The sequence below is a fragment of the Haliaeetus leucocephalus genome, unplaced genomic scaffold (assembly GCF_000737465.1).
Source record: "Haliaeetus leucocephalus isolate CR32 unplaced genomic scaffold, Haliaeetus_leucocephalus-4.0 Scaffold880, whole genome shotgun sequence".
Classification (NCBI taxonomy): domain Eukaryota; kingdom Metazoa; phylum Chordata; class Aves; order Accipitriformes; family Accipitridae; genus Haliaeetus; species Haliaeetus leucocephalus.
In genome coordinates this window covers 2,991,766-3,013,548 of record NW_010973316.1, presented here as the reverse complement: position 1 = coordinate 3,013,548, position 21,783 = coordinate 2,991,766, and the positions used below count along the sequence as shown (strand labels likewise).

The window sequence follows — 21,783 nt, the reverse complement described above, 5'->3', positions numbered from 1 at the left end:
ATCCAGGCCTGGCCCCAATCAGAGTGAGCAACTACAGTTGCTGGAGGGGAGCAGGAATCAACACGTGCTCTTTGGACTGACCCTCTGCCACCACCTGCACCAGCTGGACACCACACCCACAGGGCCACCAGCCCCACAGGGCCAACTGCTTGGTGCCCATCCCCACAAGACCTCAAAATCCCCAGGGCCAGCTGCAAGGGACCCCAGACCCCATGGGGCCTTCAAATCCCATAGGGCCAGCTGCACCAAACTGCACAGGGCTCCTAAACCCCACAGAGCCAGCCACATGGGATCCCTAAACCCCACAGTGCCCCTAAACTCCACGGAGCCAGCTGCAATGGGCCCTAAACCCCACAGGGCTCCCTAAAACACACAGAGCCAGCTGCAAGAGGCCTTAAACCCCACAGGGCTCCTAAACCCCACAGAGCCAGCTGCAGTGGGCCCCTAAACCCAACAGGACCCTCTAAATAACACAGGATCGGGGGGGGAGGAAAAGCCCCTAAAGCCCACAGAGTCAGCTGCATTGGGTCCCTAAACACCACAGGACTCCCTAAATCCCACGGGGTCAGCAAAAAAAAAAAAAAAGTGGGGCCCCTAAACCCCACGGGGCCAGATGCAAGGGGCCCCTAAATCCTAAAGTGCTCCCTCAACTCCACAGCACCAGCCGAAAAGAGCCTCTAAACCCTACGGAGCCAGCTGCAAGGGGCCTTTAACGTCCCACAGGGCTCCCTAGACCCCACAGAGCCCCTGAAGCCGCACAGCACGATCCGAGCCAGCGCCCCAGAGCGGCGAGGCGAACGAAAGACAAGCGGCGGAGGGACTTACACCGACACCCGGTCCCTTCCGGGGCGGAGCAGGGGCGGATCGCAGCTGAGTGAAGCGGGGACGGCGGCACCATGATGGCGCAGCGGGCTCTTCCTAACCCCTATGCGGACTACGACAAGTCTTTGGCCACCGGCTATTTTGATGCCGCCGGGAGGGTGAGTAGGAGCGGAGTGAGGCGGCCGGGGCGGGAGCGGGGCCGTCCCCGGGAAGGCCCCGCTCCCGCCCCGGCCGCGAAGCCAAGCTAAGCAGCCAGGAGCCCAGCCTGGTCCTGAGGTACCCAAGGGTTTCTAGCAGAGACCTCTCAGGTTAAAACCACACGGTTTCCTGGTTGTGCTCCCTCTGGGTACCTCCAGCTTACCAAGAACCCCTCTGCCTGCTGATCTTTTCTTCAAGTTTAGTGTTTTGGGTTTTTTTTTCCCCTCCGCAGCTGACCCCTGAATTCACGCAGCGGCTAAATAACAAAATCAGGGAGCTGCTTCAACAGATGGAGAGGGGCCTCAAGTCTGCCGACCCGCAGGACTGCACCACGTACACTGGCTGGGCAGGTAGGGTGGCCGATCGGATGGGATGGAGCAGGAGCTCTCTGCAGCGGACTTCTAGGTCAGGCCAAGGCAGACCGTGAAGTTTTCTGTCTGTTTCAACAATCACAGTACATCCATGGCAAGAACATTGCTGCTTCTGCATGTTTTAATCCATTTTTCAATCCATTTTTAATCCATTAAAACAAGGGGCTGTCTTTCTCAGCACTCCTCATTTTTGGAGCAGGTTTCAAGCTGCAGAGGGAAGACTGTAGCATTGCAGGGCAGGATTGGGTCTTCTCTTGGTTAATAGTGCCAAACTTTTGCAACGGAGAAGGCCAGCACCTGCCTGAGAGCAAACATGGGAGCCTCTGAAGGGACTGCCTCCAAATCTGGCCATGGTGGGGATGGCAACAAGTAAACCAGTGCTCTGTGAAGTAGGCAGATGCGCGTGGTGGGTCATGTACCTGCGAGGAGTCCTTGCATATGGCAGTGGTGAGCTTACAGCCTAAGATGATGTCCATCTTTTCTGTTTGGGTTGAATTTTATCTTATGACATTGTCTGATTGGCAGGTTGCTCCATTCCTGTTCCCCAGGTAGTGCCCCTCCACTTAGCCAGGGCTAGTTCTGCTCCAGTACCTGCTGGAAGGAGCAGAAATGCAAATGTGAGTATAAGGAAGGATGGAAGCCTTCCTCACACTAACTCTTGTGTGCAAAGCTTCCAGGAGCTTGTCTTTCTCCTGTTCTGCATTTTCAACCTGGTTTTCCTTCCTTGGGAGCATGCCCTGTCTTCCCCTCCCTATTCCTACCCACTGGAGCCAGGAGGACTCACCTTTCTCTGCCGTCTCATCCTTGGCTACTGCTGTGTGCTTTGTCAGCTTTCCTGCCTTCTGCACTGTGCCAGGCTCTAGGGAGGGACCCTGGGGTAGTTGCAATTAATCTTATGCTTGCTGCAAGATTTTTTGCCGCTGCTTTTTCTTTTTTTTTTTTTTCTTTTTTTTTGGCAATACACTGCCATCCTAAATGGGATGTAATTGCATTGTAATTCGGGTGTGGCTGGCTTGTGCTTGGATGCTGTGGAACTCAATGCCAACAGTTTGCTTGGGAGAATGATGTTCATAGTGTTGGTGCTAAACTAACGTCGCAGTTTGATGACAGCAATGCCAGAAATGCCTGCTTGAAAATTTTAGTAAGGTAGACCGGCACTGAGAGCACTCTAGAGCAGTTCATAAGAAATACTAGGATGCCAGTATTAAATTCCAGCATGGGAGAACATTGATTTCATCAGTTGCTGCCTGGCAGCACTCTGCTGCTGCTGCTTGTGAATTTATGCATTTTTGTTCAGTGCTGGCTGATTTCACCTTGGGAGACAGGTTCAGTCTTCCAGTCTGTGTGACCCTGGTCTGAGGTCCCCTCAGATGAAAAGCACTCCATACTTAAAGATGGTCTCCAGTCATGAGGGTGCTACTTAGCATGATGGTAGAGTCTACCTCTGGCCAAAATAATTCAGTAGATAAAGCAGGGGGACAATTAGCTGGTGTTAGGAGTACTCAAAAAATCTGTGAGAAGGTAAACACCTTTCCCCAGAGACCACATTCCCTTTCCTTAGGGTGGCCTTAAGGAGCTTCATGTTGGAAAGTGACTGCAGTTGTGAAATATGGGTTGAGAGTTCTGGTAGCATTTCAGCTTTTTTTATTTGGAAGGGAGTTTCTCAAGAGGGATTCTTCTCTTTTCCTCCTAGGAATTATTCCTCATTGGGCACACAACCTTCTCACCTTGGCTAATAGGATTAGAAAAAAAACCATGGACATTTCCTGCAGGTCACAGCCAAGGAAGTGAAGTTTGCAGATATTACACTGTATCTTTGTCACCCTCCCTTCTTTTCTAATCCTAGCTATATTAATTTATTCAGTGCTGGTTTCCAGAGACAAAATTAATTGGGCCAAGACAGCAGCTTTTCCCTGTAATTGCTTATGTAGAAAAGGCTTGTTGAGTATCTTCTCATGTAAAATCATTGGCCAGCAGTCTGAAATCAACCCGCACTCCTGTGGCTGCTAATAAGAGAGATTTGAAATGTGGCTCTCTGGGCACAAACTCAGCGTGAAATGTAACATACTTGAGTGTACTACATTACATCCATATACAACATATGCTGGCATTTTACTTTGGTGCCTGTTTCTTTCCCAACACACTTGACAGAGCCCTGTTCCCCTGGCCTGCATTTGTGCCAGGGAAGCCACAGCTTCTTGGCATATGGAGTTGGAGCCGAGGGAGGGAAGGACCTGTATTTTCAGCTCAGAGGCAGTGAAAACACTTTGGATCACGATTATCCAGCGCACAGCTGAATGCCCTCAAAACACATTTGAATCGGCTTGTTACAGTTTCATTGAGTTCCCCATAGAGATCAGGGCCCCGTAGGGAACACCTAGTACATGCCTGGGTATAGACCAGACTTGGCTGTTGTGTTCTGTTTTGTCTTTTAATCAATTTAGCTAGACTGCTGTAAGAGCTTTTGTGGTCTTAATCTGTTTCACTGGTATCAAAGTGTTGACTGAGGGAAGGTAAACTGCCGTAAGCTAATTCTGAATCAGAAGCAGTTCAAATCCTGGCAGAAGTACAACTGCCTCATCCATTTTCAAATAGATTAGGACGAGGATGCTGAAGAATACGTACATGTGTGTTGGTATTTCTCATAGTACACGAGGCCTTGCTCCAAAGACTACCTCAACTGGGAGCATAGACGATGGAAAGGGAATGGAAGGAGACTGACTTCACTCCTGTCACCTCTTAGCTGACTGCAGAAGCTAGGAAGCTCCCGAGTCCAGTGCCTGCTCGACTCGTGTCCTTCCAAGATGATGAGGTGATCTGCCACCTGAAACGGTATATAAGGGAGAGATTCCTCTTCCTCCACATTATGGCAGTGCCTTTGGAATTTATTTCCCATGTGAGCATTCCCTTCTCTAGCAATGCCATAGTCATGGCTTTCAGAGCTCAAGGGCCTCTGAAACAGACCAATGAGTCCAACTGGCCTGCCCCACCCACAGCTTTTGGCTGGCCTGTTGGCAAGTAGAGATGAGGAGCAGGGCTGAGTTACCTTTTGAAACGACACTTCAAAAGACAGACGAGATGAAAGGAAATGGGTAGAAACTCTGACCATACCAGTTCAAGAAAGCTTCTGGTAAAACAACTTTCATTCACTTTAGTGCAATATCTTAGTTTTAACCTGAGAACCCAGAGAACTTGCATCTCCTTAAGAAAGTTTTGTTCAGAAAAACAGAAATCCTTGGATAATCCCTACAGAATAAGAGGCAGTGAGACTGCATTTGATGAGAGAGAATAGAATGCCTTGTGTCATCGACATAAACCACATTCCTGCCAAGCGCTTGTTGGCTAGTTTTTGTGAAATCTCTGTTCTTGGAGATAGTCAGTATTTGACTGGACAAGGCTCAGAGCAATGGGATGTAAATTTGAAGTTGGTCTCACTTTTAGAGGGTTGGATCAGATCACCTCCACAGATCCCTTCTAACCTAACCTGTTGTAGGATTCTGTGATGGGGTAATGGGTAGTTTTGGTTTGGGCTGGGCTCGGTTTTTTGTTTGGTTTGTTGTTTTTTTTTTGAGGGGGAAAGCTTCTTTTATAAAAAGTAAGGCTGGAGAAGCTGAGGTGTCCTGAGAAATGCCCCATAATGCACTAGGAAGGCAAGCTGCAAGCTGTAGTAAAATGCACCTGTGCGCAGACAGTTCTGAAGATGGAGTGATACAGCCGTCCGGAGATGCCTCACTGCCCCATTCAGCATGGCTTTGGCATGCATTTATGACTGCAAGATAACATCCCATGCATCTGCACCAGAAAAGATGCTTATTATCCTTTGAGCTGGGCAGTAAAGCTATGGTACCCCCTCTGTAACTTTTACTCCATGTCTGACGCCTTAAAATGACATGAGGTTTCTCACTAGAAACAACCAGGCTTCATCACTATGTGCAGAGTTAGGTTTCTGCTTCTTCCCTCTGTGTTTGACATCCTGCTTTGAGTGTGCTGGCTGATTTACTCCCCCAGGTCAACGTGAGATCTCTGAGCTCTTTATTATTGTAGATGGCAGGTTTGGAACTGGTCCAAATTAGGTGGAGATTCTCTTGCGGCAAGCTGATGTCCTTTGTGAAAGGACCACATTGCAGCTCAGCTCCTGGTGGACAAGGAGGCATGTTCAGAACAATCTAATGGGCATCCCTGCTGGTGCTGTCAGCAAGGGGACTGCAGTGGAGCTGACAACGAGCAGTGCTTCCTCTCACTTTTATCCACTCTGTTCAGCATGAAGGAGAAGCTTTGTCTCACTACTGCTGTTCTCCCACCAGCAGAACTGTTTGCAATGGTAGTGCAATCCAACATAAAGAACAAGCCTAAACTCGCAGGGAAGTTGAGGCACAGCTCTGCTTCTCCTTGATCAACAGAATGGTCGTATGGATGAGATATTCTTTCAGCCTACTGCAGTGCTTTACTCTCAAGCAAGAACTTTTCTGGTATGTCCAGTGATGTATGCTCTGTTGAAAGCAATGGTTGCTAAAGTCAGGGCCATCAGCTCTAGCCAATTGGTGCAGCTGGTGTAAAGAATTCCATTTCTACAACGTACATTTAAGTCTCTTCCTCTGCCCTGCTCAAAAGAAATCTCTAATGCAAAGCACCCCTCTGCATCTACAATACTGTTTATACAGGATGGCAAGAGGAGGGAGATGTTGTTTACTGCCCTACTGAAGGTGTTAAATAAACAGGCTTTGTGAGAGACATGCAGAATTGATTTTTGCCTCCCTGCAGCAAGCAAGCATCTCGGGCATTAACACTCCAGTGTTTTGGCTTCTTGCACATTAGAGATGGCAGTTTTGGTCATCAGAGCCCTGCTAAAGGATATCCTGTCAGTAGCACATGCGTTCACTGCAGTCCTGCACCATCAAGTGATGTCTGATGCATTCTTCATCACATGTGGCTATGCAGCAGGTGTTACACTGCAAGGAGCAAAAAACTTTGAAGTCTGGAGAAACTACAGAGAAGAAAGTTGGATAGCAACCAGTAAACAGAACAAAGCCCATACATCTTTGGCAGTAGCAGGCCACAGGCAGTCACTGCATGGCAGTTCTGCTGGAAACAACCAGGAGTCTCAGAGGTCACAAAAATATGTCACATTTCCAACTGGGACACTGAACACCTCCAGGGCGCACAGAAATGGAGCAGACCCACTGCTTACCTAGCCCCATTTGACTGATGATGCCATGTTTGTATAGCACTTAAAGCATGCCAAACAAACGCCCAGTCAGTTGGCAAACCCTACCTGGTCAGTTGGGGTAAGGAAGATATTATTGGAGAGGGAGTGAGGCAGAGCTGTGGAGTAGCTTCTGCAGAGCAACACTGCCTAGCTGAGCCAAGTTCATTAGGTGGAAACTCTCTTGTCTCCAAATTGCAATGCCTCTGAAATGTGCTGCCTACATCTTGGCACTCAGGTCAATATAGAATATTCCCCACCCAGGTGACTGCATTTTGTATCCCTTTACATACATCTGTAAACATTGCCTCTTTATGCATGGGCCTGCCCCCTCTGCTGGCCTTCCCTACTTTTGGGCTCTCAGATAGCAACAGAGCAAGCAGCGTGCTAAAGGCAGCACTGCATTGTACCCTTGATTGATCAGCTTGAGAGTATGAATTCCTTGAGGAATGAGTTGAGAAAATTGGCTTTAGATTCAGTTTGTAAGGCCTTTGGGTTTTAAATAAAAAGGAAAAATGAATTATTTGGGGAAGCAACTCACGCCTTCCATCATTTAGTATAGGTCAGTGGTTTTTTGGAGTCTTTTCCAAAGATGCTTGGGCCTGGGAGGAAAGGGGGCAAGAAATGTTTTAAGAGAGGAGAGGCAAAGAAGTCAGGGGAAAACAAGGGTGAGACATTTGCTTTCTAAGAATTCAGTCATAGCAGTGGTCTTAGCATGGTAGTTATGTACATAATTAGGATGGTATGATGGCAGTGGGAGTAGAAACTACTTACAAAGCAAAAAGTTGTATATTAAAGCGGATAGGTCAAGAGTGCAAGTTGTGCTCAGACAGCTGTCAGGCCTATTGTGGTGGGTTGACCCTGGCTGGGTGCCAGGTGCCCACCAAAGCCACTCTATCACTCCCCCTCCTCAACTGGACAGGGGAGAGAAAATATGACAAAAGGCTCGTGGGTCGAGATAAGGACAGGGGGAGATCACTCAACCAATTACCATCACGGGCAAAACAGACTTGACCTAGGGAAAATTAACTTAATTTATTGCCAGTCAAACCAGAGTAGGGTAATAAGAAATAAAACCAAATCTTAAAACACCTTCCGCCCACCCCTCCCTTCTTCCCAGGCACAGCTTCACTCCCAAATTCTCTACCTAGCCCCCTGCCCAGCGGCACAGGGGGATGGGGAATGGGGGTTGTGGTCAGTTCATCACACATTGTCTCTGCCACTCCTTCCTCCTCAGGGGGAGGACTCCTCACGCTCTTCCCCTGCTCCAGTGTGGGGTCCCTCCCATGGGAGACAGTCCTCCACAAACTTCTCCAACGTGGGTCCTTCCCATGGGCTGCAGTCCTTCAGGAACTGCTGTAGCATGGGTCCCTTCCACGGTGTGCAGTCCTTCAGGAGCACACTGCTCCAGCGTGGGTCTCCTGCAGGGTCACAAGTCCTGCCAGAAAACCTGCTCCATGGGCTCCTCTGGCTGTGGGGCCACAGGTCCTGCCAGGAGCCTGCTCCAGCATGGGCTTCCCATGGGGTCACAGCCTCCTTCAGGCATCTGCCTGCTCTGGCATGGGAGGACCCCTCCATGGGCTGCAGGTGAATATCTGCTCCACCATGGACCTCCCTGGGCTGCAGGAGGACAGCCTGCGTCACCATGGTCTTCCCCATGGGCTGCAGGGGAATCTCTGTTCTGGCACCTGGAGCACCTCTTCCGCCTCCTTCCTCATTGACCTTGGTGTCTGCAGGGTTGTTTCTCTTATATGTTCTCACTCTTCTCTCTGGCTGCAGTTTCTGTGCTGCAGCAACTTTTTTTCCCTTCTTAAATACGTTATCCCAGAGGTGCTACCACTGTCACTGATGGGCTTGGCCTTCGCCAGCAGTGAGTCCATCTTTGAGCTGGCTGGCATTGGCTCTGTCGGACATAGGGGAAGCTTCTACAAGCTGCTCACAGAAGCCACCCCTGTAACCCCCCTGCTACCAAAACCTTACCACGCAAGCCCAATACACCTGTTAAAGTCTAGCTGTACTAGGTGCTAAATAGATCAAGGAGAGTGACTTGACATTTGCTATCTAGAAGAGGAGTGTTCCCCTTTAAAGAACGGCTTCATATCCACATCCTTATAGAGGTGAGTGATGGCACCGTACATCTGAGCTCTCTCTGGAAATACTAACACTGAACTGCTTAGAGAGAGGACAAGGTTATTAGCTTCAGGAGGAAATGGAAATTTGCCCTTAATATACACGTGGAATTGAATTGTGTGTAGCATGAAGCTTTGGAGATTACCCATGCAAAATGAGAACACGATCTAAATTTAAAATTGTCCTCAGTACCATGGAAAGGAATTTTGCAGCATGTTTGCCCCCCTTCACCTTACCACATCAAAATCTGCAGAGATTGGCTTTATTAATTTAGGTTTAAACACAGGACCTGAGTCTTCTTAGAAATGGTTACCGGTAAGGGAAGAAGTAAGCTTCTCTCAAACTGATGTAGGCCAGTAGCTTTCTTCAGTGCATGTTTGAGGATGCCTTCCAGATCAGAAGGATGGTCCAAATGTGGCAGACCTTTCAGACACAGACATACTGAGGACTTCTCGGTTACCTACTAAAAGCTTCAAGAGCTGGATGAAGACAGGGCAGACAGAGGCAAAGGACAGCAATTGATGTGATTTCTCAGGAGCAGAGTTGTTTCTGTAGCTGGCTAGCCCACTGAAAACCTTCAGGGAGGACCATGCAGCCTTTTCCAGCATTCCAGGTAGCTGTTTATGTTTCAGACAACAGCTGATCTCGTGAATCATGTGCTGCAGAGGAGAGTGAGGCAGCCCCTTTCTTTTCTAGGACACACCAGTCCTTGGTGTAGGGCTTGGGACCTGCTCAGCACCAGGAGATGATGTCCAGGGAGCTGTAATAATCTTGCTGGTGCTTCCCAGTGGGAGGGAAGGGGGGGGGGGGGGGGGAAGAGAGAGACAAGTAGAATGTCTCAAGGATGCTGCTTCTCAGTGCTGATGATGTGTCACTTTTTTTAAAATCTAATCCAAGCTAAGTGACGCAGCCCTTTACCTCCTGGCATGGGAAAAAATAATTGAGATACGGTAACAACTCCACACTGCTCTGCCACAAGTACCATCTTGCCCAAAGATGATTTTTTTTTCCTCTACTGTTTAGCAACAGTCCCAGCTACAGTTGATAGATTTTAGGTTGGTTTGTCTAGGTCTCATCTTTTGCTTCTCACTATTAAAATTGTATGTAACCTGTGTATCAAAAGCTCTGCAGTCCTCCAGGACCTCCTGGGTCAGACACTGCTGTTTGTCTTGACCTGCTGTCCAGTTGTGCGCAGCATCAAGTACAAGGAGGTCACAAAGCAGGAAAAGAAGCTGTGGCTGCTGCAGCCAGGGTTATGCCCCTGGATGTGCCCGAGAAGCCTGTCTAGAAGGCTTATACCCTAGACAAGGCTGAGGGCTAGGCTTTTACATTCATTAAAACAGCCAGGGCACATAGTGGGAAGGGTAAACTTTTCAGGTGGGTACGACCTTTATGTTCCTTTTGCAGGCATTGCTTTGCTGTATTTGCACCTGTATGATGTGTATGGAGACCCAGCCTACCTTCAGGTGGCCCACGAGTATGTGAAGAAGAGCCTGAGCTGTCTGACAAGACGATCCATCACTTTCTTGTGTGGAGATGCCGGGCCCCTGGCAGTGGCTGCTGTCGTCTTCCACAAACTGCAGAACCAGAAGCAGTCAGAAGACTGTGTCACTCGGTAAAAAACACTTGGTTACATCTTTGACCTAACGTTCCACTTGCTAATAGAGCTGGTCTGGGCTTGTACCAGGCACTCTCCACCAAGCCTGAATACATTTTGTTGCAGTCTTATGTGAGAGATAATCCAGTAACTTAGCAAGGCAGCGCAAATTTGTTCTGCCCTGGGGAAAGAGCTGGCTTAAGGACAAACATGCTTGCCTGGCAGCCTGCAGTCCGGGGAGCAAGGATATTGTTCAGCTGGTATTGCTATCTTAAAAATAATTCCAGTAAACACAGAAGAAAAAAAAAGCCAAAATTTAAAAAACCCAGAAGGTGAGGTTTGGTATTTTTTCAGAACCTTTAAATTTAGCTTTACAGGCATTTTGATGAAAAGGAGAAATGTGGTAGGATTATTAGAGTAATTTTGTCACTCACTTCCACTTGCTATTTGTTAGTTGACTTTGACTTAAACCTGAGATTGACAGCATCCCTTTCAACTGCTGAATGCAGCTGGTTATGATTCATTTATTTCTATTTCCTGCCTTTCCTCAACTGTTTTCAAATGTATTTTTGTTGGGTACTTAAGACAAGAAAAGGACAAACAAGCAGTCCTACAGTCAGATCAGCATGTGGCAGCGGAAGGAAAAAAGTTAAGGAGATGCAGTTGCAAGCTTTTCTTGCTTAAGGGAGATCAGTTTTGAGAAGGTGAGAAACAGCTCTGTAAAGAGTTTCCATTTACACGTGGTCAGCACAAAACCAAGACAAAACCCCTGACACTTCAGAACAACACTGAGTGCCCTTAAACAGCCATCAGCAAGTGATGCACAATATTAATTTAAAAAGCCATGGGTGGGAATCAGAGGTGCCTGTATGGTTTGGACACCAAGTTCCCACTCTCTTAACTAAGAATAGCTTCTGGGTTAGGTGGATACTGTCAGTCTGAGGACAGAACTCTTCTTTATTCTTGAAATAATCTGTGGTTTAGGTTTTGCTTAATACTGGTCAGTGGTGAATCTCACTATGATTAATATATTTGCTAACAAAAAGGGAACTATCTATTAAACAGAACTGGCCAGTTGTGGTCAATGCGTAAGCCCTAAGTTGTGAAAAATCCCTAATTCATGTTTTCTTACTGTAGCTCTCCCCTCCCGGTATCCCTCCTGTTCTGCCTACAGTTTTGTGGCAGAATGGAAACTCATGATTAATTCTGCAGTGCCATCTAATGGTATAATAAAGGCAGAGCCTTGGAAATTGGTTTCTTCATATATCTGAGAGGAGGAAAAAAAGAAAAATGTGGCTTTCTGGAAGGAACGGTTACACTGTCCTTACTCTGCCACCAATTCCCAGAGTAGTTAGCCTGGCCATGCTACCTTTAAAAAGAGATTATTTCTTTGAGAAATAGCTCCCTTAAAATCCATTTAAGAGTTTTGATTGAGTGTGCTGTTTAGTTACAAAACAGTTTCTAAGTTATGCAGTGCAAGTGCATAGGAAGTGCACTTCTATTACAGCTGTGGAGAAGGAGGGCCTCTTGTCCATTTTGTTCTCTGTCTTTTAAAGCACCTCATCTTTACAGAGCCTGAGGAGACAATCCATCAGCCAGGTTTTACCTGCAGTAGAAGAGACCAAAGCTTGCTTTTTCTTAGCTCCTTGCTCTTGCCTAAATGAGCTCATGACCAACAAATGTGCTTTTATGCTCTGGAGAGACTAACATTTCAGGGCAGCCCATTTTCCAAGAGCCTGTGAAAATCTGAGCTGTGTTCTAGGAGTCCTCTTTTCCCTCCATCTCCCACCAATTCAGAAGGTCAAAGGTTTGCTTTTAGAGCCAGTGGCATAGAAAAATCCCATCTTGCTCTACAGCTGCCTTGCTTTCCCTCTATCCAGAAACTGCTGATTTTTGACAGTTGAGGTAATAGGCCGATATGTGAGCAGGAGTGGTTCTTCCTTTCAGGGACCTTGATTTACCCCCTCGTGCCCAAGAAATGCATTCTGCATGCAGTCAGTCCAGCAGCATCCCAGGCATCTCTTGCTGCACGCATGCCATGCAGCCCTGCCCCATGTTTCAAAACAACAGAAACTGCTGGCAGGCTTCTTCCCCTGATTATCCTGGCTGGGAAAGCAGCTAGAGGTAGATGCGGTAATGCATAAGGAGCAAGAATAGTAGCTCCAGCTGCTCCAGATTTCCCCACGAAAAGAAGATTTCACATCCAGACCTCAGAAAATCCCTACTGTGGGTACTACTGTTTATCCGCCCATCCATTCTTTCTATTGCACCTGACATTTCCCTGACATCTGAGCTGAACAACATCACCAGCCAGCATCTCTTCTGGCCAGCCTGCTGCTGGGCAGAGTCCGTCTGGAAAAAGAGTCCATTTCCTCCTTGGAAACCCTCCTTTTCATCTGCCTTCCTTGGCCCTGGGGACAGGGGACATGAGGAGGCAGCAGGGCTTTCCTTTCAGCCCACACAGCTGAGAGAGGGACGCATGCTTACTCATAGTCTTGGATGTAAGTCTGTCGCTTGGGTTTAATCTGCGACAAATCTCCCCCATGGAGCAATGCACATCTCAAGTGGCACATGAGGAGACAGGGCTAATCCACTTTGAGACACTGCTTTCTCCTTTTGCCTTCAGTATCCCTGCTCACTTTTAGTGCAGTGCCAAGGGAAAGTTTTCTGCCATGGGGAGTCACAGCCCACCATCCTCTCTCTGCTCCAAGGGTACCCTGGACATTTGGTTGCTTCTTTCTTTTGCAGCACATTGTTCTGCCCAGGAGCAAAGGCTGCCAAGGCACCTTTTCTGCTCCTCACACTGCTGTGACAGGGAAGCCTTGCGCACACACAGCTCTCCTGGCTGGTTTCTTAGCCCTCTCCCTGTTGAAGCCGCAGCAGGAAGCAGCTGAGGAAACAGCCTTGAAGCCACTTACGCTGGTATTTTAAAAGTGATGGCATTTTTCAGATTGCTGTCTCAGGGGTGAACAAAAAAATAAAACCAAAACCAGTCACATCCCTGCCTGCTGCTCTGACAGGGAAGGACATCCAGCCTTGTTGGAAGCGTGATGAGAGGCAAAACAAAGGAAAAATTGCATCAAGAGTGAATTGGGCTACAAAGCACCAGTGTGAGGAGCTGTCAGTCTCTGTTAGTACTACAGGAATATCATCAACTTTGCAACACAATAATAAGGAAAATGGCAAAGAAAATATCTGACTCCAGCAGACCTCTTCCTCTGCACTTGTGGGCTAAAGCCTGGTGCCAGCCAAGCTGTCCTCAGTGTGGGGTTGCACCACAGACAGCCCACAGCACTCACGCTCTGCTGAGCTGTCCTCACTACTGCTCAACTCTCCCTAGAGAAGATTTCTTAAATGTGCCACAGCGGCTTGATGTTAAACAACATTTCCAGCCTCTTCTCCCCACCTCTTACCTAGGCTTTTAGCTCATGGAGGCACCTCTTTCTCCACTGATAGTGTAGCCCTGGCCACTTGCAGGCATGGAGAGAAAGGGGCTTTTCTGTCATGACTTCCGATCTTAAAGGGTGAGATTTTTCCACATACCATCAGCACCAGTTTGCCTTTCTAGCATTCCTTGAGCAGCCAAATTAAACAGATACCAGTTTAGTTTGAAAATAGTCATTTCTGGCAGAGGGTCTGCCTTGCCAACGGCATCACAGAGAGGTAATGGTGGGCAGGCTTTCCTGAGCAGTCAGCAACTTTATGCTGACCATTTCCTATAGCCCAAGTTTCCCCACAAGTAGGTTTCCCAGAGCTGGTGCTCTCAAAAACAAGCACATAGTATGACTGCATTGTCAAGAGCTGAGCAGACTAAAGGAATAAGCCAAACAAAAAGCAGAGGAGAAGGAGGGATTCTGCAACTTGCATAGCTGGGAGGCTGAGACCCAGAAACTGGCCTGACATCTCCTAGGGCACGGGCAGCATGAAGGAACAAACCATGTTTTTGAGCTCCAGTCTCACTGCTTGGTTACATGGCTTTGAGTGTCTTCTAATCTCCCCCATGTGAATTTTTCTTTGTAGTTTGCTCCATCTACACAAGCTTGATCCACGAGTGCCAGATGAACTGTTGTATGGGCGCATGGGCTATCTCTATGCGCTAATATTTGTGAACAAGCACTTCGGAGAGGAAAAGATCCCTCAAAGTCACATTCAGCAGGTACTGTGGCTTCTGCTGATTTGTTAGCTGTCTCTTCCCATGTAGCTCATCTTTGGGCAGATACAAATCAATGCTAGATGTAGAGAGCTCTGGCAACAAGGGAGAAACCACATCATGGTACCCCTGCTGCTGTTCTTCCAAAGGGACAAAGCACCACACCCCACCACCCATTTAAATCCATAGGCAGTACTGAATTGGCATTTCACTCCCTCACCCACACTCTTCCCTCTGCTTGGGCAGAAAACCAGCTCTTTTGTTCTGTGTCAGGATACTCACTGTGCTGTGTCCAAGACAGCAGCATTTCCCTCACCCACATCTGTTCCCATCCACAGGTCTGTGAAGCAGTTGTAGCCTCAGGAGAGAGCTTGGCCAAAAGGAGGAACTTTACAGCAAAAAGCCCACTGATGTATGAGTGGTACCAGGAGTACTATGTAGGAGCAGCCCATGGTTTGGCTGGGATTTACTACTATCTCATGCAGGTAAGAGGCACTGGAGCGGAAGGGCCTTTAGCAGCTGTTTCACATTTCTTTGAACAAGGAGGAGCATTTGAGTTGGTGCTTGGTGATGTCAAACTGGGTAAGATCCCTTGTGTGGTAGACTTAGTCCTGTGTCTGATGATACATCCCCATTTCTAAAGGTTTTCCCCAAGTCTCTTGAGATTTAATTTCCCACCTCCATGGAGATCTGTAGAGAAGTGTGACCTGCATTATACCAGCAGTTTCACATAATGGAGGCCTGTAGGTCAGCTGGGTCTGAGCTTCCCCCTCTTGTGTTAATTGCTTACGAAGTATTCCCATTTGTTGGTATGTGTGGACTTCCTGCATTTTTTGAGGTGGTTACTTGAAGCAATCTCAGATTGTTACAGAGTGAGAATCTCTGTAAGAAAAGCATGGTGAAAGAGATCATTCATAGTAGGAAAATGGGAAATGCCTTTGTTTCTAAATCAGGGTTTATATCTAAATGTGAAGGAGGTGGGACTTTTTACTTTGATAAAGCAGCTGAGTTCTGTAGTGCATGAAGCAGGCAGGGCAAGACAAGAGGCTGGGAGCTGCAGCGCCCCTTTGCTTTGATGCTGTCTTTCTCACAATTTTGCACAACTCACTGGAGCTCTAGGAATATTCCTTTCCCTGGCTCTGAAATGAGGGTGATAATTCCCCTATGTCAGTCACTTTGTGCCTAAATTTACAGTGCTTAAGCTCTTAAGAACATTGCATTTTCAAAGCATTAAGGGCACCCACTGAGTAATGCAAATTATTTTAACATAGCAATGTTCATAGAAATAGGTGATATCTTTTACTACACCTAGCTCTCACAGCAGGTGGAAAAGCAGCCACCAGTTTTCAAGTATTTGAGCTTTCCTTCAGGACCCTCAAAGTTCAAGCCCATACACAGGATAAGCGGAGTTCCTATGAATACAACCCCCTTATGCAACTCAGAGAGGAAAGAGTGGTTGGTGGTTTTAAAGCAGAAGGAGATTTGGCAAGAAGAGGATGCGAGGTGATTATTCCCCAGGAGCACATAACGGCTAGTTGGGAGCAGGGGAGACAGCAGCGTGCTCTGAGCCCACATTTGCACTGAGTCCCTGAGCTTGTTCCCAGGCTGATGTTTTAAATAATTTTAAGTGTAAGACTCCCCTAAAATACTGCATGAGCTTCATGCTTCTCTGCTGTACGAAGTACAAGGAACCTGGATCAGCCAAGCATGATGCACAAAGAGCCTTGAGGGAAGCAAACAAGGGAAATATGGAAAGGAGGACATTGGACTTTTATCTCTAATGGTTTTACAGCACAAGTATTGATTTTTAATTTTCACCCTATCAACCTGGGAACAGTGTGATCCTTAGATGAGAGTGCTTATTGCACTCTGCTGTGGGAAATTAGAACTGCACAGATTTCATGTGGGGCAGTGTCATTGGAAGAGGACACTGAAGCTACTCCCTTGCTTCCATCTGAGGTCAGCGGTGAAGCCACCCACTTGCAGTTATCCAGAAACATCTGTGAAAATGCAGCATCACAGCCCGCCAGCTGGGCTGGCCCAGCAGCTCAGAGCTGAGATGCTCTAGGTGCTAGGAATCATTCCTGGTATTCATCCTTAATATTGATTTTAGACAGTTTATCTCTCTACCCCAACTCTGGGTACCTGAAACTATTCCTATGCATCTTCAGGAAAAGGAGCAGCAAGCTCTCTTGCTTAGAGGGCCAGGTGACACGCTAAGGACAGTCTTTGTTTCTGGGGATGCAAGGGTACGACTGGAAGTAGGTCCCTGCCAAAGGGCAGAGCAGCCTGGGACCAAGTGAGTATTTGTGATGTGTGAAAGCCTGGACCACAGAAGTTACTTCATTTACAAGGAGCAAGTGGGTAAATAGCCATAGTTGTTTCTGTCTTTCAGGCAAATCTTGGGCCTCTTACAGACAGACAGAATGGTAATTCTCCCTGATTTAACACTTTCTGTCTCTTAGCCTGGCCTTGGAATGAGCCAAGTAAAACTGCACAACACAGTCAAATCCAGCGTGGACTACGTCTGCCAGCTCAAGTTTCCATCTGGCAATTACCCTCCATGCGTCAATGACACCAGAGACCTACTCATCCACTGGTGCCATGGGGCACCAGGTGTTATCTACATGCTTGTCCAGGCCTACAAGGTACCAGAAATCTTGCAAAAACTCTTTGGGGACCCCTAAATGTGGAACTTCATCATGGAGAAGACTGTTGAGACCCTCCCTGCCTGAGAGTAGGATGGCTTGTTACAATTGAATCACCCCACAGGGACCACTGACTGATACGGAAATCAGTCTTTTAAAAAAATTCTTTCTGAAAATACCCATCAGCTGTGTGGGGTGTCCTGCTGCAGATGACTGATGGTGACAACTAGTTGTGTGAAGTAATGGTCATACAGCCCCATTCATCATATCAAAATCATCCTCCTTTAAAGTAGACAGCAAAGTCATAGCATTAAGACTTCAGTAGGAGAGAAACTAATTAACCCAAGCCTCCCCACTCACACAGGGATGCTTTTTGTGTGGAGGAAATCATCTCAGCAAGAGGGAATATTTCTTGTCTCTACAGGTCTTTGGGGAACAGCAGTACCTAAATGATGCCCTGCAGTGTGCAGAAGTGATCTGGCAGTATGGGTTACTGAAGAAAGGCTACGGGCTGTGCCATGGGACAGCTGGCAATGCTTACGGCTTCCTAGCACTGTACAACCTTACTCAGAACATGAAATACCTGTACAGGGCCTGCAAGGTAAGAGCCTCTGTGAGGATGCGAGAGGGGAGTATTAATTTCTGCCTTTTACATCACTGCCTTTGCAACCCAATTTCTAGGGTGGCAGAGATGCAGCTAGATCTGACCAGCTCCACCAGAATAGTCCTTCAGCAGTGCAGTCACTGTCTGACAGCCTGTACAGACGGAATATCCTGAAGAAGCCTTGCTCTGCAAGGGATAATGTGAGGAAGAGGGTGGTATTTTTTTAAAGATCTGTCTGTAACAAAATTTGAACACTTTTTGTTCCTCTTTTCTCAGTTTGCAGAGTGGTGTTTAAGCTATGGCCAACATGGGTGCCGCACTCCAGACACGCCATTCTCTCTCTTTGAAGGTAACCTCTATCTCTAGGCTTGTATTTTGCTCCTGGATCTGAGCCAGTCCAGCACCAAAGAAAACCAAATACCCACTCCACTGAAGTCTTTGCAAAACTCAGTCTAGAGGATGGGAAGGAAATTGTATTAATTGTTTCTGTCCTTTCCCAGAAGCAGTCTTCTTGTAGCACAGGCTAATGTCTTAGCTGGAGCATCTTGTCCTCCTTGGGCCTCCCGCACATATTCTGCACACAGGTCTCAAGGGGAATTCTTCAATGGGTACAGGCCAAAGTCTACCTTATGGTAATTTGTAGCCTGGCTTCTCAGGCAGTTTCTTTTCTCTGCATTTTTAAGGATTAAAGTCCTTCATGGGCTTTCCAGTTCCGTTCCAAAGGTGAGTGAGGAACAGATGGGGCTGCTTTCGCAGGGTTTGTTGGCTCCTGTGGCACTTTGTGGCTCCTGCTAATAGCTCCCCCAAAATCTGCCATCAGCAGGTATTGCTGAAAGATCCTGTTCCTCAGCTAACGTAAATCTCCCTAGTTTTGCTGCAGGCCAAGGAACAAGAACAGTTACTTCAGTGAGGACCTCAGACAACAATGTCACAGGGTCCAGAATTTTGCAAAGATATTCATTGTTAAACCTCTGAACAGGTAAAGCAGAAGGAGGGAGCTGGAGGGGGGACAACCCACTGTGTTTTCCCAGGTGCTTTTCAACATTTGATTAACTTCAGAATGCTTTCCCCACTGAAGTACCTAATTTGCTTGGGAAACCTGGGTTCAGACCTCGGAAATTATTTAGGTCCTTCTGAAAATGTTTACTTTTCTTCTCTCTTCATGACTATTCACCCCCTGGATCATTGATAAAATGGGTGCCCAGAGAGAATCTCTCTGAAGCACATTGTATTTTCTTATCCTCAGGAATGGCTGGAACAATTTACTTTCTTGCTGACCTGCTGGTGCCAACGAAGGCCAAGTTCCCCGCATTTGAACTCTAAATCTGAGCTTGGCAATTTCCTGCCTGAATCCCTCCACACTTACAAAAGCAGTTCGAAGCTGCTTTCTCCTTCTTCCAAACTCATCGTTGTTCACCTAACTGAATGTAAATCCATCCTCCTGAGGGCATGCTAAGTTCTCTGGTCATCTCATTGCATTGTTTCAATTTAAAAGACAGAATGCAGGTTTTGCTGGTGTCTCTTAAAAATGCAGGGCTGCAGGTGGGAGCAGGGAGAAAATGTACAGTATTTTGTTGGCTATAGAGTTTTGCTATTTTGTGTATCCCATTTCCTGGGAGAAAGTTTTCTATTAAATGTAACTTTGGCCATTTAATTTTTTTTTGTTTGGTTGGTTGGTTGGTTTGGTTGTTTTGTTCTGACAAGTAATTGCAGGAATTTAGTTGCCTTTGGAAAACAAAAGATGAAAAACTGAGACTATTGCCCAGCAAGTTGTTTTTAAGTGTTTTCTTTCTGAACACCCAGGGAGTAGGCAGTTCAGTAGCTGGGCTGCTCCACATGAAGTGAATGTGATGGACTGTGGAGTCTTTATATAAGGTTTTTTAATGTCAGATTGCAAGTGGCACAGCTGGAACTGACAGGCCAAAACCTTGTCCTGAATTTTCCACCTGTCTGCTTTAACAGCAGTGGCTATGTATAGCTCTTTTGTGCATATTTTCCAGTGACAAATAATCCACTCGCTTTTGTGCTTATTTGCCATCTTATGCTAAACTTTGCATAAGTCCATTGATCATCTAATGGAAAACTCCAATCTAAAAGCGAGCTAAGCATGCTTGTTGGTGTGGTCTCTTCTGTTTAGCTTCTAAAGTTTATTTTGCAGTCTTTATTTAAAATTGTGTATGAATATTATAGGTGTTAGGTGGTGCCAGGCCCACCAGCAGCAGCATGGGAAAAGAAGTGTATTCTACTGAGTTTTGTCAGTGTTTAACCTATTACCTGTATAGATGTTGTTTACATGCTTTGTTTTATAAGCTTTCCTGAAACTGGATAATTTGAGTCACTTGTTTGCCTTGTTACTGCTTGTTGTATTTTGATATGCAACCACACATCTACCCAACTGGAAAATCTGCCCTAGGTTAAATAGCTTTGACCTGTCAAGCAGACCAGATACTTGCAAGGGGTAAATCTGCTTTTCCATCCTTAGCTGATGCTACACTAATTTGCAGCAATTAGGGACCTGACCCTGTAAACCACTTTCTTGGTACTGAGCATGAGCTAAAACACTGAGCACAGTGAGAGTTACTGATGCAGCCATACCGCTTTGTGCTGTTTGAGGGCAGCTCCTCAGCCTGCACAAGAGTAGGTGTGGGTTTTAATTTTTTAAGGGCCCAGTTGCCAAGTGCCTCTGGCCACCTAAGAGCAGGCGAGCAGCTGCAGGGCAGTGCGGCCAACCTCCAAGCCGGCACACTCCTGCACCAGAGATAGTGAAGGAGGAGGACCAAACCTGGCACACTAACACAGCTAGCTCACATGTGCCTGAACACAAGGCAGCCTAGTCCCAGCAGCATAGGCAGACCCTCAAGAACTTCCTGGATAGGCTGCTCCAGCAAAGAGTAGAAACCATTCCTGGAAGGCTGCCTGCTTCCTGAAAGCTCAGCCTCCTGCTGCCATCACATGTTTCTGGAAGTTCATCAGAAGACAGCCTGAAGCACAGAGAACCTCATCTGCTTTGGGCTGAGCATCCCTGTCAGAAGCCTCAAGCTCATGCAGACTCAGCGGTGGTGAATCCCTTTCATTCACGGGGCCTAAATAACACAGGGAGGAGACTGGAAAGGAGAAACAGCCTTGAGAGCAGGATTTGGCTAATCAAACAGTTTGGAGGTCGGATCCTGTAGTATGAGACCTGCTCTAAGTTACCTCCCAGCTTGGCTGGTGTGATGGCAGTGTAGGGACACTGCTCTCAGCCTGGGTTTCTCCCAGGCACTGCTTCTGTAAGGGAGATGGTTCATGCAGCCTGGTGTCATGGCAGCATCACATCCCAGGGTTTGTACACTGATTAGGGGATCGTCAGGGCCTGGTGTACAACTGCTGAGTGAAGCACTGTTTATTAAAAATGCTGAAATGAACAACCTTTGGGTTATTTTTATCCCCTGCTTTGTGACCAGGATTCATGTCTGAAGAGATCAAGATACGCCACAACAGCCACTCTGGTGGCTCGTGGAGGCTCACTGGCCTCCCACCCACCCTGAGTGTTAAAGAGTATTTCACACATTTTTCCCTGGCTCCAATCTGTCAAGGCGAGTCCTGTGCTTTCCCTTGCAGGCTATGCTTTTCTCCCAGGACATCCTTTTGCAGTGCTGTCTCTGTCCAAGGCCGCATCCTCCCTGCTGTGGCTTCCACTGGAGACCACAGCCCTGTAGGTTAGTCTTAATTGCATCAAAATACACCTGTGTGGACCACTGGCCACCAGAAAGAGGATGTGGATCCTCCCAAAAAAGCACCTCCTCCCCAGTGGAAGGAGGTACAGGCTGCCTCGGGGAGCCTGTGACTGTCTAGCACCAGGGGCTTTAAGACCAGCCTATCAGGAATGGTATGTGCCCTCCAGCACGAGCATAAATTAGGTTGCTTGAGGTCCTATACAGCCTGGTTCTCTACAATTTTCCTTTCTATTAAGGTTTGTGGTAAAGCTCTTCAGGGAGGGGTTCCAGCCATTGGGATGGGAAAGCAGCATAGCACAGAGTTTCTCTGGTTGCCCTTCCTTTCTCGTACAGCGGTGTGGTGC

At 47.3% G+C, this 21,783-nt stretch overlaps 1 protein-coding gene across 1 annotated transcript; it reads left to right on the top strand.

The window, feature by feature from the left end:
* Positions 1–857: 857 nt before the first annotated feature.
* On the top strand, positions 858–21,698 carry LANCL1 (LanC lantibiotic synthetase component C-like 1 (bacterial)). The gene is made up of 9 exons (XM_010583253.1): positions 858–980; positions 1,253–1,370; positions 10,132–10,339; positions 14,342–14,477; positions 14,810–14,956; positions 16,937–17,119; positions 17,544–17,720; positions 18,000–18,072; positions 18,970–21,698. The coding sequence occupies exons 1-9, from the start codon at positions 897–899 to the stop codon at positions 19,044–19,046; spliced, it is 1,203 nt and encodes a 400-aa protein (XP_010581555.1). The 5' UTR covers positions 858–896; the 3' UTR covers positions 19,047–21,698.
* The last annotated feature ends 85 nt before the right edge of the window (positions 21,699–21,783 follow it).